General features: G+C 37.2%; 1 protein-coding gene across 7 annotated transcripts in view; it reads right to left on the bottom strand.

The window, feature by feature from the left end:
* clec16a (C-type lectin domain containing 16A) overlaps positions 1–19,254 on the bottom strand; it is a 74,767-nt gene that overhangs the window by 19,108 nt on the left and 36,405 nt on the right. For all 7 annotated transcript variants that reach the window (XM_048202700.1, XM_048202693.1, XM_048202716.1 and 4 more), the window contains 5 exons: positions 15,915–16,024; positions 14,300–14,344; positions 8,833–8,883; positions 8,091–8,219; positions 3,980–4,100 (listed from right to left, as the gene is read on the bottom strand). In XM_048202700.1, the coding sequence (XP_048058657.1) occupies positions 3,980–4,100; positions 8,091–8,219; positions 8,833–8,883; positions 14,300–14,344; positions 15,915–16,024 (456 nt within the window). The remainder of the gene's footprint in view (positions 1–3,979; positions 4,101–8,090; positions 8,220–8,832; positions 8,884–14,299; positions 14,345–15,914; positions 16,025–19,254) is intronic.

A 19,254-nucleotide genomic window follows, 5' to 3' on the forward strand; every position in this document is an offset into this window, starting at 1 on the left:
AAAAAAAAAATCAGCTATAAAATCATAAAAGCAACCAAAATCAAGCATGTATAAAGTAGATTTGATAGTTCATAAACGCTAAGAAAACCAAGACTCGACAAAGTTATCGGCTAATAAGTCAATAAATCTGGAATTTATGTGTTTTAGTACTAGACATTTGGTTTTCTGTGATTTATTGAACATTGCTGTCAATGAAATTGTGAGAATGATTTGTCATAGTCTGGGTTGGAAAATCATATTATCATACTATATAATCATATATCATCTTTACAGCAAAATTGTGTCAGAGATACAGTTGTATAATTTACGGGTATTATGACAAAATAACCACCTAGTAATTAATCACCTAGTATTGTTATATTTTTTAGCACCTAGTAAAATTCTATATATATATATATATACACACTATATTGCCAAAAGTTTTGGGACGCCTGCCTTTACGTGCACATGAACTTTAAATGACTATAACAGCCTCAACTCTTCTGGGAAGGCTTTCCACAAGGTTTAAGAGTGCGTTTATGGTCATTTTTGACCATTCTTCTAGAAGCGCATTTGTGAGGTCAGGCAGTGATGTTGGCGAGAAGGCCTGGTTTGCAGTCTCTGCTCTAATTCATCCCAAAGGTGTTCTATCGGGTTGAGGTCAGGACTCTGTGCAGGCCAGTCAAGTTCCTCCACACCAAACTCGCTCATACATGTCTTTATGGACCATGCTTTGTGCACTGGTGTGCAGTCATGTTGGAACAGGAAGGGGCCATCCTCAAACTGTTCCCACAAATTTTGGAGCATGAAATTGTTCAAAATGTCTTGGTATGCTGAAGCATTAAAGGGGGTCGCACACCGGACGCGAAGCTCAGCGCCGCACCACGTCTTTAAAATTCTAACGCATTGTTTTCTATGAGAGTACGCACACCGGCGGCGACATTCGGTGCCTGTCCGTGGCGCCCAGCAACGACTCAGGAAGTTGTTCAAAATCCTGCTGCGCCAGAGCGCCATGTACATTGTTTTACATTAAATGTATATTATATTTCTCTCAAATCGTCGTTAATGTACATACTGACTTCACCCTGTGCTGCAAGATACATCAGTTTCACATTCTTAGTTTAACAGCTTGAATAAAGTCTAAAAATGTATAATAAACGTAGCCTTTTCTTTCCTTTTGCTGTGTTGTACCATTTTTCCATGTAACGTTTCCCTGTTGACGTAAAACACTCCCATTGTGCAGCTCTTCTATCAGGAGTCGATTCAAAATTGAGCTCGCACGTATATAATGTGCGCGGCCGGTGTGCGATACCTGTGAGTTGTCAGAGACGCGACGCTGCGCGGCGACGCTGTGCGGCGCCGAGCTTCGCGTCCGGTGTGCGACCCCCTTAAGAGTTCCTTTCACCGGAACTAAGGGGCCAAGCCCAACCCCTGAAAAACAACCCCACACCATAACCCCCCTCCACCAAACTTTACACTTGGCATAATGCAGTCAGGCAAGTACCCTTCTCCTGGCAACCGCCAAACCCAGACTCATCCATCAGACTGCCAGACAGAGAAGCATGATTCGTCACTTGTCACTGCTGTTGTTCCCAATTGCTTCCACTTTGTTATGATACCACTAACAGTTGACCGTGGAATATTTAGTAGTGAGGACATTTCACAAATGGACTTACTGCACAGGTGGCAGCCTATCACCGTACCATGCTTGAATTCACTGAGCTCCTGAGAGCGACCCATTCTTTCACAAATGTTTGTAGAAGCAGTCTGCATGCCTAGGTGCTTGATTTTATACACCTGTGGCCATGGAAGTGATTGGAACACATGAATGTCCCAATACTTTTGGCAATATAGTGTATATAGTGCACAGCATAAATGAGTACACCCCCTCAGAAACTTCTGAAAGTCAGCAATTACTCAATTACTTAGAAGACATGTTAGGGTTCTTTAGAGATATAATGTTCCAGCAAGTCTGCTTAATCAATTACCAAAGAAGCATGTCAAAATTATTCAGGAAAAAAAGATTTTCTTATCAAGGTGATACAATGTTGTGTAGCAAAAATGAGTAAGCATCTTCAGAGGGGGTGTAATCATTTATGAGGGGGTTCAGAGGGGGTGTAATCATTTATGCTGTGCACTGTATATGTATATATATATATATATATATATATATATATATATATATATATATATATATATATATATATATATATATATATATATATATATATATATATATATATAATTCCATGGTTTTCCATATGAGTACATAAAAAAAATTATCTGCCGCTTGGCAGGTCTTAAAATTTGGAAAATAAAACCTCAGATGAAAAACAACACATGACATATCACAAACTAAGTGACACCCTATAATTCAGCTGCTTATAGATAAACTTTTAGCAGCAATAACTTTGAGTAATCATTTTCTGTATGACTTTATCGGTTTCTCACATCATTCTTCTTTACAATATTGCTCCAGTTTATTGAGGTTTGTGGGAATTTGACTATGCACAGCTCTCACCACAGCTTTTCAGTCGGGATAAGGTCTGGACTTTGACAAAGCCATTGCAACAACTCTATTTTTCAGCCATTTTGTTGGGGTTTTTTTGGTAGATTTGCTGGTGATCTTCAGATCATTGTCCAGTTGCATGACCCAATTTTGGCCAAGCCTTAGCTGTTCAGACGGATGGCCTCATATTCTGACTCTAGAAGACTTTGGTATACAGAGGAATTCATGACCGACTCGACTCCAAGGTTCCCAGGTCCTAGGCCTAGCATGCTTAACTTTTGGTATGAGGTGTTTGTTCTGATATGCTGTGCTTAGTTTTCACAAAACTTGGCGCTGTGTATTATTGCCAAACATCTCCACTTTGATTTCATCTGTCCAAAGGACTTTGTTCCAGATGTCTTGTGGTTTGTTCAGATGCAACTTTGCAATCCTAAGCTGTGCTGCCATGTTATTTTTTTTTTAGAGACAAGAGGCTTTCTCCTGGAAACCTTTCCAAACATGCCAAACTTGTCCCGTCTTTTTCTAATTGTACTGACAAACATTATATCATTTAACATGTTAACTGAGGCCTGTGGGGTCTGAGGTGTAGTTCTTGGGTTGTCTGCAATTTCTCTGAGCATTACACAGTTTGATCTTGGGGTGAATTTGCTGGGACGTCCGCTCCTGGGAAGATGGTGTCTGTCTTGAATGTCTTCTACTTGTGAATAATGTTCCTCACTGTAAAATGATGAACTTCAAATTGTTTGGAAATGGCCATATAACCCTTCCCAGATTGATGGCAGCAACAATTGCTCTCTAAGATCATTGCTGATGTCTTTCCTCCTTGGCATTGTTAACACACACCTGAAGGCTACAGACCAGCAAACTGCCAGAACTTCTGCTTTTATAGAGGTGACCACACTTAGACACACTTACACACGCTGATGATCGATTAATCAAAGGCATTTGACTAAGCAGCGTCGAACTGCTACTTACCCTCTTAATTCCTAAGGAAACATTAAGGGTGTCCTTAGTTTGTCACCCATGGCTTTTTCATTTTGGCCTAGTTTTTGTTAAATAAATAATGACACAGTATTATATGTCATGTGTTGTTGTTCATCTGAGGATTTATTTTCCAAATTTTAATACCTGCCAAGGAACCAGATGATTTTTTTTATTTTTTTATTATGTTCTGATATGGAAAACCATCAATAAGTTGTCCTAACTTTTTCACATGACTTTGTGTATTATATAAGAAAATGTAACATTTAATGAAAAATTTTATTTTCAGGCACATATAAAGATACTGCTAAAACATAACATTTAACTGTCCTTAAATAATTTTTTTGTTGTTATGCAAGTTAAAAAAAAAAATTGGCAGATCAATAAAAATCTGAATAATCAGAAAAAACATCCTTACAGTTGAGCTCTGAAAACTGAAAACATTCCATTTGCAAAACCAACACATTTGTACAGAGTAGCATCAAGTTTATGTGATTTTAAAAGCCTTACTGAGGTCAAGCACATCATCAGTCTTGATGAGATCCTCCGGTCGTGTGAGAGGAAGTTGAGTTTCTGGTTCACCCTGCAGTTGTAGGGACAGCGAGCGCAGCATGAAGAACACACGGATAGCCTGCAGGGACACACAAAAACAAATAAAGCTGCTATAGCAATTAATTAATCATGAAAGAGCAGCATCAATGATTTTAGAGAGATGCACCGGCCGGCCATCACTCCTACCCAGACGGTTTTTACCCCAAACACACGATTGGCAACTGGCCGCTTTTTAGTTTTATATTAGCCGATCTCTGTTCTGAACTTGCATGCAAACTGCGTAAACAGGAATTTAGCGCAGGCCAGAGGTGGGACATGTGGAAGATGGACGAAAAGAGGAGAGAAAAAGCTGTACAAGGCACAGCAAGCTCACTACTCACGAAGCTCAAAATATTGGAAGAAAAATATAATTATGAAATTGGGGGTGAGGTTTATATGAAAGATTCTCTGAAAGGAACGGACTGTCTTCAGAAAAGATTCGATGGCATTTCCTTTTTCTCTTATTTCTGTATAATGCTTAATAAAGTAGCGTTTTTAAGCGCAGAGCTGCTATGTATAAAGAAGTAAAAAAGGAATCCATATATCGCTGCGGTTTCATAAGTGCCACCTACTGTCAGAGAGTGAATTTGCATTTTCATTCAGCTTGTCTGCTGTTCTTCATTTGTGCAGATAGGTCTGTTTTATGTAGCTTAATTTTAAGATAAAATCAGACCATTCTGTTTTTTGCTTTAAATCTTGAAATTATATAATCTAACTTAAAGGTGCCCTAGAACTTTTTAAAAAAAGATGTAATATAAGTCTAAGGTGTCCCCTGAATGTGTCTGTGAAGTTTCAGCTCAAAATACCCCATAGATTTTTTTTAATTCATTTTTTTAACTGCCTATTTTGGGTCATCATTATAAATGAGCCGATTCAGGGCTACTGGCCCTTTAATTCTCGTGCTCCACGCCCACAGAGCTTGCGCTTGCCTTGAACAGTGCATAAACAAAGTTTACACAGCTAATATAACCCTCAAATGGATCTTTACAAAGTGTTCGTCATGCATGCGGCATGCATGCGTCGGATTATGTGAGTATTGTATACTGTTATATTGTTTACATTGATTGTGAATGAGTTTGAGGCTATGCTGCGTGTCTAACGGCTAATGCTACACTGTTGGAGAGATTTATAAAGAATGAAGTTGTTTATGAATTATACAGACTGCAAGTGTTTAAAAATGAAAATAAGCGACGGCTCTTGTCTCCGTGAATACAGTAATAACCGATGGTAACTTTAACCACATTAAACAGTACATTAGCAACATGCTAACGAAACATTTAGAAAGACAGTTTACAAATATCACTAAAAATATCATGTTATCAATGATCATGTCAGTTATTATCGCTCCATCTGCTGTTTTTCGCTATTGTTCTTGCTTGCTTACCTAGTCTGTTGATTCACCTGTGCACAGATCCAGACGTTAATACTGGCTACCCTTGTCTAATGCCTTTCATAATGTTGGGAACATGGGCTGGCATATGCAAATATTGGGGGCGTACCGTCTATGGGACGTACACCCCGACTGTTACGTAACAGTCGGTGTTATGTTGAGATTTGCCTGTTCTTCTGAGGTCTTTTAAACAAATGAGATTTATATAAGAAGGAGGAAACAATGATGTTTGAGACTGTAAGTCATTTCCATGTACTGAACTCTTGTTATTTGACTATGCCAAGATAAATTCAATTTATCATTCAAGGGCACCTTTAAATCAAAACAACTGCTCATGCTACATGTGTGTAGAATCTTTGTTTGAATAATAATTAAAATGCAGTGGTTGCCTCTTATTTCTTAAATAATTAATTAAAAAAAATAAAAAAAATTCAGGAATCATCCTTGAAAAATCATGATCAGTATCAGAATGTATCTCAAACAAAAAACACATCCATATCCAAATGTCAACTGTTTAACTTTGACACTACCTAAAGTGATGATATCATATCATCAAATAGTTTCAGTACCGATACCTGTGGAATTTTACAACTCTTTATGAAACTTTCAAAAACTTATATAATATTGAACACACTGCATTATGTAGAAACTTAAATATTACAGAAAAAAATGTAGACAGTAAAAACATGTTCTTCATTTAAGTAAACAGAGCTTTTCTAAAGTTTTTGTAAAATAACAGTATTTAAATTGCTGCGATAGACAAATCCGGCGAAACACGGAAGTAAAGCAGCGCCGCCATTACTGCGTGCCTTGCTGCTAAGGAAGTAGCAGAAGTAGCGTGTTGGTCCCGTAGGCTGTAGCAGATGTTAGCTATATAGTTTTTTTAGTACCTATGCTGTCCAGTGATGCCGGGCAGAGCGTGTTGTGTGGTTGGTTGTTTTAACAACAGCACAAAACTACAGGCCTGGAATAAAACCGTTTGTGTAATCCACAAAGCTTTGTTGCACATTGACTGCCCATGTTTACGGCCATACGGATTGCACAGAGTTCCTGGTTGAGCGGAGGACCAAGATGTGCGTCAAAAGTGGATGAAACACATAACCGAGATGGCTCATTGCATGCCAGATGATTAATAAAATAATCTTGAATACCTATAAGAACATGTATTTTATTGCTACAACTGGTCGTGGCTAAGGCCACCCTTAAAAATATTTTGGTTTGCCGTAACAGCCAAAAAAATAAAAAAATGGTCGGTAGGTCGTAAAAAATATAAAAAAAAAATTTTTTATTGCATCACATTAAGTGTATTGTGATTGTCAAAACATTTTAGTAACTAAGCTGAATTTTATTAGGTTTAGTGACATGTTACAATGTTTACATGGTAGGCTACAATTTCTGGTAAGCTACACTTTTTTTATTATTTTTATTCAATTATTATTATTTAATTATTATTGTGATTTGATTTAATATTGACTCATTTGGATAAATATTAGCTAGGCTACACAAGGTAGGCATTAATTTTTCTCAAGAAAAAAACAACTCACCTAACTTAATGCTGTAAACATACAGAGAGCCCTATCAGCTGGCAGTATTATTTAAAAATAACAATTTAAATATAATGCATTTTTTATTATAATAACAACTTTATGTAATGATATAAGTAAAAATATAATAAAGATGTAATACAGTACACATATCAGCCAAAACAGGTTCTGTGTGAGGGGCTGCTAGCTGGTCGGGTTATGGCAAACAAGAATATTTTTAAGGATGGCCTAATAATTATTTGAAACTTAAGCTTGTGAACATATTAGCAACACAGCTAGTAATGACAGCGTTCGGTTTTATTGTTGTCATCAATTAATACACTTCTTAATTACATTACATTACATTATTACATTATTACATTATGTTGTCAATAAATTACCTTTATCGGTAAGTTTTGGCCACTTCCATGACATCATCTACCCATGTTCCCTTTCACCAGACATTTTCTTTAATGAGCAGGATGAACTTTAATTGAAATGTCATTAGAGGGCACCGGCAAGTGTCACACTGTCACACTTCGCAGGCACGCAGTAATGGCGGCAGGCAAGATGGCGGCGCCCATAGAGTTCGCGGCGGATTTGTGTATAGTCTTAACTGAATGATTAATAAATATATTATTAGTACTGATTCAGTGCTGTAGGGTTTTACTGAGAAGCAGCTTTGTTATTTATTACTTTCAACCATTTCAAAAGTTTCTTGAGGCCTCAATTGTGGTCATGTTAAACCAAGAAGTGGCTCAGTCAATCATGTGCACAGCTGCATTTCCAAACACACATATGAGTGTTCAAAATTAGCCGTTTACCATTCAGACAGTGAATGTGTACCAAATGTATTCAATTCTCTGTATTTCCAATCCTGCAGAAATGCCTGGCATTGTTATTTTTCTAAAACACATGAAATCCATTTCCAAAATGCTCTGGAATGTTTCCCAGAAGACAAATGGTGCAAACACTGGCCAAGAAACACGGATTTCATGGATTTTGAAAAAAGGTTTGTGGAGTTTCTGGATGAAGCCAAAATGTTTGACAAAAGGCCACGAAACCCACCCATGTATTTCAATCTCAGACCTTTGAGTGTTATGAGTTCATCACTGACCCTGCGTGTCCTCTCGACATCTCCACAGGGCAATCGCTTCACAAAGTCAATGCCGGTAAGGGGGGTGCCAGTGGGAGGAAGTAAAATGGATGCATCCATCATAAGATACTCCACGTTTAGGGGCTTATTCTACACACAGAGAACACATACAAAGAAAAAGAGCAAAAACATGAATCACTCAATGGGCTAGTTGATACTAGGCCACCAAATTCAAGTGGTTGTTTAGTTTTGCTGGATAAACACCCTGTTTTTTGTGTGTGTGTGTTGGTTCAGTGTGAACATGACAGTTATTTTTCACAACATTTAAAATCAACATGCAAATTTATGTTTAAATCATCATCATTGCAAACCTATATAACTATCTTTTTTCTATGAAAAACAAAAGGTGAATTTTTAAAGAATATCCTAGCTATTTTAACTGCAGGAAAATGAGCAACCAAGTTTATTCTTCTGTGTTCCATGGAAGGGAGAAATGAGCATGAGTAAATTACAATATTTTCATTTTTGGTGAGCCAATTCTTTTTCTTAAAGGAACCAGGAAAAACCAGGAAAATAATGTATTGTAAGAGGAAGCAGTATAAATGTAGGGTTGTATCAGCCACTCCTTATCCAGTAAATGTCAGATAGATAACAATGGTTTCCTCTCACCTCAGAAGCAGGATGTGTTGCTGTATCATCAGGTTATGACAGTCAACAAGAGTGCAGTTGCAAATAAGACTATGTGTTCAGTAATGCGGCTTACCATCATGCTCCTGTACTCATCCTCAAACATATCCAGGAAGATCTCCTCCCCCTGCAGGAAGAGGAACATTAGTGGGAAAAAATTACCATAAAAGAAAACAAGATTATGATTGGTCAGTAAAAAACAAAAGCCCACAAAAATGTTAAGCAGCACAACTCTTTTTAACATTAATGATAATATATCTGATAATGTTTTCTACAGTTATATGTAATGACCACCATGATTATTAACAGCTACTATTATGGTAGAGATCTGCAGAATAGATTATATATACTATATATACTATTTATCAACACTTCCACAAAAATATTAGGCAACACAACTGTTTTCAACATTGATAATATTAAAAAAATATTTCTTGAGAACCAAACCAGCATATTAGAATGATTTCTGAAGGATCATGTGACACTGAAGACTGGAGTAATGACTGCTGAAAACTCAGCTTTGCCATCACAGGAATAAATTACATTTTAAAGAGGCTATATGTAAGAATTTTATACTGCCAATGTGTTATCAGCTTCTAATGAAACTTAAAAAAAAAAACAAGACCTTCCTTGACATCCTAGGTTGCTTTTGAAGGCCTGTAGACTGATTTTTATGTGAAGAAATCCAAAGGATGTGACAGTTACGCGCACCCCTTTCATTCAATGACACATGAAATGAATGCTTATACAATGTTGAGGATAATGCCAAAGGGCTATTCTGTACTGTAATGTCAATGTGTCATACAAAGAAAAGGGATCAATTCAAATTATAGTCTCACATAGCCAGCTCTATATAGTCTATAGTTTCGTTTCGTTGCAACGGTATTTCCGAATCTAAGAAAAGAACGAACTTTTTCGTGAGTATATTGGGGCATTGAATCATGTTCTGTCTCTTGTATGTTACGTGTGCAAGAGTGCGAGCAAGAGCAATACGTTGCTGGCTGCAGTTCACCGGTCACCGGTATCGCTTATTACAAGGGTTTTTGAACATTCAACCCTTTCTGAAGGGTTTCTACTTTTAACCCCTTTAAAATATAAAAATATAAAAAACTCTTAAAGGGATAGCGCACCCAAAAATTATCTCATGATTTATTCACCCTCAATCCATCCTAGGTATAAATCAGTGGTTCTCAAACCTGCCCTGGGGACCCCCCACCACTGCATATTTTGCATGTCTCCCTCATCTAACACACCCAATTCAACTCTTGCAGTCTCTACTAATTAGCTGATGACTTGAATCAGGTGTGTTAGATGAGGGTGACATGCAAAATGTATATATTATATAGTTATATCGATATATAAAGCACTATTAAAACAAGGTAATGTTTATTTGATTCTAATATCAGTATATAATAAAAAACCCATATAACTTAACTTTCAAGTAATGTGGAAGAATGTTATCTTTGCAAGCACGGACTTATTTAGTTTAAAGGGTCATGAAACTCCAGAACACATTTTTTGAGCTGTGAACAGATATGTATAGGCTGCACATTGTTGAAAACACTAAAAGGTACTCATTAATTTTATTTAAAAGTTAAAATTAGTTATTTTTGCATTTTTCAGAGCGATTTCTATCTTCCGGTTTGAAAAGCAAAGTCGGAGCAACGTCACAAAATCCGATGTAATCGTGTACTACCTGCAAGACCCGGAGTGCTGACTGGCTCCAAGTATGGGCTGATCAAACATGCTGACGTCAACAGTTTCTGTATTTATTCATGAGATAAAGCACATTCAATCCAATCACTGCGCTGTACTATGCATAAGATTATAATTGCGGTATTATGCATGAGGAAGTATCACTTCTCTCGCCTCCGTCTCTTGTCATTCAGAGACATATCGTTGGTGCTCGTTTCCTCAATGCTACAACACAAAAATGTGTTTTCCTGCGACGTGACCAGAGCAGAAGTTTGGGGGCACGTGGATTGTTTTACTGGAATATACAAGCGCAAATGGAAAATATGTTTGCATGAGATCGCAATACAGCAGAGAATACAAATGTCAAAAAAGTGCGGCTTATTCACCTCTGCCTGCTCTAGCTGCGTTCAAACACATGAGTGTATGTTTCCCTCAGCACAGCAGCACATGAGTGTTGTTTTGTTTTTGACCACGATGCGGTCAGAACTGGAGTTTGAATACGAACACATGAAAAATACGATTGTTATGATATACATGAGGAGCGCGCATATGATCGGTTTCAGCGCGGAGCTTCGCGTTGTGTTTAACAACACTAGCAACGTGGATAGCTCATATACAGAATAAAGTATCCGTGTTTAAAGTTTTTATAGACATATTTAAAACATTCTCCTGCACCTAACATTAACCAGCACAGTGTAGTTATGCACACATATTTCATCAAGTCTTCTTCAAATGAATTATATGTGCAAACTGGACACTGATACAGTGGTGAACGCGACAACACGATTATTCTAATAGACAAAAGACTGATTTTGAGACTGCAATGCACGTAAACATAATCAAAGTAGCCTATTATTAGTCCTATTAAATATTCTTTCGCATCTCTCCCTTGTGCTTGGGAGTTTGTTGTCATTTTTCTCCGTGCTCATATATTAATATTCATTATTCTGTATAATGAGTGTGTTCTATGTCTGTGCTTCATTGGTTGTTCTCTCCCCTCTTCTACACTCCCACTTTTCCAGAGCTTTACATGCCCATTTTAACAGTTTTTTGAGCTTTGAGGTGTGAACGACCAGGGTAAAACGGGGGTTTCATGACCCTTTAATCAGTCCTTTTTATTATATAATTAGCATCAAACAAACAATATAGTTCTTTTTCACAGTGATTAAAAGATGATTAAATGAAAAGATTGAAAAATTATTGCACAACCACCAAATAGGTGCAAAAGAAGAAGAAAGAAGTAGTATGGCTAGGGCTGGACGATTAATCGAAAGTAATCTAAACCAAAATTCAGAACCTCTAACCGAAGTAATTTTCCCATGCTGGTTATTTCGTTTTTTTTTAATCCTGTTAATACTTCCCACTTAAAAACATACTACCGCGTGTGTTGCCACGTGACTCCGGCCAGTCCAGTGAGCGGCATGGAATCAACAGAGGTGAATGGCGAGTCAACACACACTGAGACGGCGCGCGAGCGGTGAGCCTTGCGTCTTCCCTAAACTTTGTCAGTTGTATGTGTTTTACGGTTTGCCAGTTTGGACATTCAAGCGATTAGACGATCAGATGTGTATTATTATATTGAGCTACCGTGCTCGTGCATTGTGGCATATGAACACTCATTCAGACAGCAGCTGCACATCACGCACTGAGAGTAGCAGAAACGAGTTGTCAGCGCTGTCCTGTGATTTATCACTAAAGTAGCTTAGAAACTAAAAAGTTATTATAGCATATATTTTTCTACTTTTGAAGTAACTTTTTATAAACCACAGCTTCACAATTAATAGAGAGACAGTATGACTTTCACACACAATCACTCTCATTATGTACTGGTACTGTGGTAATTTATCTTTATTGGATTTACAACGAGCAGAAATCTGTAAGAAATGTTACGAACCATAGATAAAATAATTGCTGATAGTGAGCTGTTATGTCAGATCAGTCAATAGGAAAAAATATCCCACCTTTAATAGTCAATCATATTTACAGTACAAACCTTGTAAGTGAACTAACAAGGGAAAAAACACAAACAAAATAATCGTTCATTAATCATAATCGAGGTAAAATGTTCAGTTAATCAAGGTTTTGATTTAAGGTCATAATCGTCCAGACCTAGTATGGCACGCTTTTTCTTAGTGTCTATTTCCATGGTGACTATTTAAATTAGTTGCTCTGTTGTGAACATCTTGTGCTCTGTTGAGAACATCTTGTGTGAACATGCTCTGGGTTGGCTGAACTTACACCGGATGCATTTTAGGAACCAGCATGTACCTTGAGTAAGCACGGTTTGAGTTAATCAACCAAGAGTTCAGTGTGTGTCTGAAGGTAAGATAACCTTGCTTTCTGGAATACCCCCTGGTACTGTGAGGAGATCAACTGTAAACATGAATCACTGTGAACACTCAGTTCCATGAAAAGCCCCATGGGATAGAATAAAGGGTGGGACACGATGAGAAAGATGATTAAAAGACCAGAATACAGATACAGACTTAAAAAGAAATTTGTTCCACGTATGTTTTTGTATTTAATTTTTTTGTTTTTTCCTTCCCTCTCTTTTGTTATCTATCTATTTAGTTATTTAGGTTGATCTTATTGGACGGAAAAACATATTTTTGGTAGTTAGTTCAGGGGCGTGGGCACTAGTTAATGTGTTTTGTTATGATTATTTCTTTTGTTTGGCGACACCCTCGTTTTTCCTTACTTTTATTGAGTTCGTGTTTTTCTTGTATTGTCCAAATTCTCCCCGTGTCAATAAACATCGGGTTATTTCTGCATTCCTTGTTGTCTGGTTTGTTCTCCCTCACACTGCAACAGCTACATCTCACCTAAATGTTGCGTTCATTCCAGTTAACATCTTTAAGCACGTAACAAAAATGAGTTAAATTATTTACAACAGTCAGACTCTTTTATAGTACATATACAGTACAAGTCATTTATAGTCACTGGATAATTTTCATGCTTTCACTTCTGTTATTTCATAGGATTGACCTCACTATTATGCTGTAGTGTGGACAATAGAACTAAAAAACAAAACAAAACAGGGGGTGTGTTCAAACTCCCGACTGCTACTGTACGTGTTTGCCAAGATTCTTGGAAGCGCTGGAACACACTGATCCATTCTGAACGCACGCAAGAAACACAGATGAGATACCAAAACATGGGCTCTCCCAAGACTCTCCATAATCCCAGAACAGAACATTCAGTACTTATTATTTACGTACATTCCTCACTCATAATAAACATTTTGGAGGATGACGGTTGGAATGTGCAGCCTGCATAATGCATTCTGAAAGGGATCTTTCTTTGAAATGTGAAAGCAAAACTGTCTGCTGTTCTCTTGTACGTTAAACCGTATCACGCCATACCACTCAAATTTCACGAGTGAAAATGACTTAGGGGAAAATAAAAAGGTGGGAAAAAAAGTGCTGCAGACTGCAGTATTAGTTGTAAAACACGTCTATCACTGTTGTGACAAATGGCAGAGTGGCCAAAACAAAAGCTAAACTTACTAGTGTACTTTGTAATTATGCAGGAATCCGGGTACTCTATTCTGTTTAAAAGTAGCTCGGTTTCACAGAAATGTCTTCAATGTGAATAAACCACCAAGAGTGCTGACATGTTTCAACATGAAGCTGTTGGGATTTTCCTAAATATCAAAACAGCAAAGTCTTTAGGATGAGCTGTCTGAGCATAATCCTTCCTCAGACTTTAAAGGAAATCAAATGCAAGAGGGATGACTAGGGGATAATTACAAGAATTATTAGCATGAAAGTCTGTTGCCTTTAACTATCTGGGTTCCAGTAAGTAAGTGACTTCTATTAGATCTGAAATAAAATACAAGAGCATCTTGCCTTATAAAACTGCCTTAGAAGGTGAAGACTCTCTTCACGGGCACCCTAAAAAAAGAAAACATCATCATAGTAATGGGGTTACATCACAGTAATTACACAATATAATACAAGTAAAATATCATACTTCCTGTAAATCTGTCTGCTTTCAAAATAAGAATGAAAGAAACTGTTACGCAATGTAAAAAAAAAACAAATTACTGGGAAAAACCTAAGTGTGTATATCGTATGTGTTGGGAATTAACTGATAAACTAGAAATATGTTGGAATCAGTCTTGTTTGCAGAGGTTGATAAGCAAATTAGCATGACGAGTTATTTTGACTATGAATTTCAAAAGACATCCTTTTCAATTATTGTGAAAGATAAATGCATAAATTTCCTCAGTCTTTATCAACAATGACAAAGCAGTCCATAAGGAACACATGTATCCACTGCTAAAACGGTCTCCAAAATGCCATGTTGTTGTGCATTTGGCAATAAACCAACCTTATTCACTAATGTGATTTGGATTGACAAATAAGTTTGATGTACTTTTTTTATGTGTCATATACATCTGCAGATTTATTTTACCCATCTTATACCTCTAGGCTCAGGTCACAGGTTCAAACTCTGTAAGGGAAGATCCATGAACTAACTGCTATGGTAATGGATTCACATTATCCATTTAGAATAAAGTTGGATGTAAAATGTTGAAGCCTGAGATATCAACTATTTGCAAGAATTTTTACAAGAATAATTTCTATTTTTTTTCTACAGCTAAAAAAAATAGTTGGACTGAAAATATCACTCGCATTTATGGGAGTAAATTAGATAAATATATTAATTTATACAAATTAATTATTCATTATTTGGCACAGATAATACATTTGATTCTCTGATCATTATTTTTATAATTATTTTTTATCATCATATGTGACCTGATCCAGCAAAATGAGTCACAGTGACCCAAATTTCAAAATTGAGATTTTGGTATCAATGGAAAGATGAGACAATAAGCTTTAAAATGATATCCTAGTCAAAGTCATACCTTGAATGGTTTTAAAGAGATATCCATTTGAATTATGGTCGTCTGCCCTCTTTTTCCAATTGAAAACCTGAGAAAATCGCTTTTGAAGTTTTTTGCCCGTTTTTTTGTTGATATCTTTCAAAATCCATTGCATTTAAAGGGATAAACTATTTATTTTACAGCTTAATTTGACCAAAGACATTTTTATATATATAAATGCTATTAAACCAGGCTGAAGCTCAAATTATTTTAAAGTATTTATTTGAATAGTGAATTTAGTAAAACCATGTCAAATTTAATAGCCATTTAAATACCTTTACTCAGTTATCTGGACTACGAAACTTTGGGAGGTTATTTTTGAAAGTCTGTTCTTTAAAATTAGCTTTAAAAAAAAATCTATTTTTTTCATTGTTTTTCCACATTATCAGCCCATATCTTAAAATAGAACGTTGCGACTTCCGACTCATTTCGCCAGAGCGGGTCACATATTCTTTTTTTGCTATGCTTCCCATTTGGTGACTCTATTACGCACTATGTGCTAAAAAAAACTTGACATGATAGTAAAGTGAAGTGGTTGGAAAGTGAGAGATGTTCTGTGTTAAGATGCCTACCTCCAAACAGGCCAAATGGATGTCCTTTATAATGCATTGAGAGCCAGACAGCACAGACTGTTTCAGAAGCAGACAGCTTAACTCCAGGGTGGCAAGACGCACCTTCCCATCTGAAATACACACACACACTATGTTGTGATGAAGTAAATCAAACCCATTAGCTGCAATTAAAACTAAATCAAAGTGCCATTATGAAAGCAGACCAAACACGTGGCACTTCATATTACGTAATTAACTTCTGACCATCTCCAGAGGAGAAAATTTAGCAAACATGACTTAAAAAAGGAAGTGTGGGGCATTAGAATAGCTTAGATGTGACATGTGTAACCACAGAAACAGCCAAACAACTGTGTTGGCAAACAAACGTGCTGCAAATGAAAGAGAAAATCTGTGGATTTTAGGAAGAGAGGAGTTTAGCTGCTTCTTGTCATGCTAGTGTCAAAAAGGACACTGGATGGAAATGTCAAAAGCACAAAGTCAGAGCATGAATCATACAACATGAGGACAACAGCTCATCATGTGTCTACTGTGGACTCAATCAGTTCTACAAATTAATCCTAAGTTTAGTCGAGTACCAATGATGGGCTTTCCGAAAAACCAATTTAGCATCATGCAAGCAAATGTAATGTGAATGTGAAGCAAGTCATCATTCAAATGTCACAACAATTGCAGGAGCCCCGAAAGGAGAAACTGGCTACAAATCCCCTTCACAAAGGTGAAAGAGATCAACCGTTAGAGGAAATCGGTTGCATTTTGTGTTACTCAAGGTTGTGGTCAAGAGTGTGTAGCTAAAGAAATGTGCATCAGACGAAACGGCATTCAAATAACTGATACTTCACTCAGCTCTGGCCCTCTTGGTTATGGTTACTCACACTGACAGTTGCTGAAGCTTTTCAGAACGTCCCATAAGAAAAAACTGGAGATTTCTGTAAACACCACGATGTAAAATGTGCTCATAAATGGTAAAACTGAAGGGATGCTATTCTGACATGGGCTGGAATACATTTTTATCTGTTATTTTTCTTGAAAAAAAAAAAAAAAAAAAAAAAACTACAGAAGAGGATTAGGGTCAAGTAATACTAAAAAAAACAAAATCATCTCGAGATTAAAGTCATAATACAGATTAAACTTGTTAAATTCCTAGAAAAAAAAAAGCCGAAATACAATGTAAAGAATAAAATCATTAAATTGAGAAAGAAGTCGATATGTTTTGAGAAAAAAAATCATAAAAAAAAAAAGTCTAAATAAAATATCGAGAAAAAACACATTCAATCAGTGTTCACTGTTGATAGAGGACATGACAGTTAGATCACTTAGTCAAGCTATAATACAGGGTGTGTTCACACTTGTAGTTCGGTTCGTTTGGTTCATTTGGTCCAGACCAAAGAAGAAAAAAAAAAACATTTAGTCCTGGTCCGGTTAGCGTTCACATTGGCAATTTTATCACCGAACCAAAAGATACCGAACCTTAAGGCATAGGGATACATTCACAACGTGATTGGTCGGATTTTATGACGTATTGCCTATTTTGAGACGGAACTTACTGAACATCCGAAACAATGTTTGCTGAGGTAAATGCGCTCATTGTGTGTGTGTAGCGGTGCGTAGCCTGCATGTAATGGTATTTTGGCCAGCTGGGAACACGTGAAGAGCTTATAAAATGTGTAAAGGAGTCAAAACACTGGCGGGAATCCATCAGTCACACACAAACGATCTGCTGCATGGAGACGTACGTCTGATGCCTGTGATGGGCAAACTCGCGACTATGACGAGAAAAACCGACATCCGTGAGGATTTTGTCCTTTTTAGGGTCTCGCCTTCCTGTTTTTGGTTCGGTTACATGTCTTTGGTCCGTGTTGCATTCATATATCATTCGAACCGCACCAGAGTTCGTTTGGAAGCGGACCGAGACCCATCTTTTCAGCGGTCTCGGTCCGCTTGTTTGGTGCGCACCAGGGTTCGGATGGCAGCGTTCACATGTTCAAATGAACCGCACTAACCGAGCAACCGCACCAGGGTTAGTTTTAATCGAACCAAACATGACAAGTGTGAACGCACCCTTAGACTTTATTTCAATGATGATGCTCGATTCCAACTTTTGCCATACTTTTATGTGTATGTGTTCATTCAAGTGCAAGAAGAGTAAGCCTATTCGTGCGCTCTCTGTGCGTGTGCTATGGATGAAGCATCATATGCCTCACACCTGAAGCGGCGCATTCTCAAGTTCAAGGCGGCAGTGCAAAACAGTGATTCTAATCACCATACAGGCAAAAAAAGTTCACTTCAAGAATGAAAAAAGTGGCGTCGATGTGCTTAACTGTATATGTGCAAACGGAAACAGAAAGGACAATCTATATTATCTCTCTACATAAGCACAGACTTTATCAAATAGCCTACACAGAAAGATAATTGTCCAGCCTAGGGTACAGAATTTGATCTTTTAATAAGCGTTTTTCACGTTAAGCGTTTCAGAATGTCCAGTTTTCTTGCGAGTAGGCCTACGACAAGCAAATTGTACAGTTTTTTTCTTCTAAAAAGACCCAGCCGTGTGCAAATTCTCTTTAAAGTTCATATGCTCCTTATTATTCGGTTATAATAAGCTAAAGCTGTATTTCTTTGTTACAGAGCTCCAGTAGTCAGGTGACCCATTTTGTTTACACCACCATGCTGGCAGGCTGGGACAGCCCGGAGCGAATATGAAATGATCATCAGTTTCAAGGCAACAGAGTTCACTGCGCACTTTATTTCAAAACACATAGACATGTACATAGCAAAACATAACAGATCCTTATAATGCCCCTGGGGTGCTTTTAACGTGCATCGATAAAGGAGCGGATAACTTTTCTGACCCGCAGTATCCTGATACTATGTATATGTACAACTACCTCATCAACTTTCCCTCGTCCTACTCCGGAGACTCTTTAAAAGCCTTCAAAAACCTGGAGGAGTACAAACAGACACAATCTAATTTTGTGATGAATATTCAACTTTGGAGTCCGCCAGCTAAAACCTGCTTCATCGTCATTGAAAAGGTAAGTCAGTCAACTGTGTTGTTAGGTGACGTAATCGGCCCTAGCTGTCCTTGTTTGTAGGTAGCCAGCATAGCTATATCACCGTGAGTACAGTAGACATCATAAATGTCATGAAATCATAACCCGTTTAATCCCCAAATTTTCCCAGACATGAAAATATCCAAATGATCCAATTTTTATGGAAATGTGTGTGAAAATTTTTTATGTTCGGCCACAATTGTGACCGTTGGAATAATGTGTAACGTTACGTTATAATGAAAATTCTTATATAGCTTATCAGCCCAGTTATTTAACACATTTTAAACTCT

The sequence above is a fragment of the Megalobrama amblycephala genome, linkage group LG1 (genome assembly GCF_018812025.1).
Source record: "Megalobrama amblycephala isolate DHTTF-2021 linkage group LG1, ASM1881202v1, whole genome shotgun sequence".
Lineage (NCBI taxonomy): Eukaryota > Metazoa > Chordata > Actinopteri > Cypriniformes > Xenocyprididae > Megalobrama > Megalobrama amblycephala.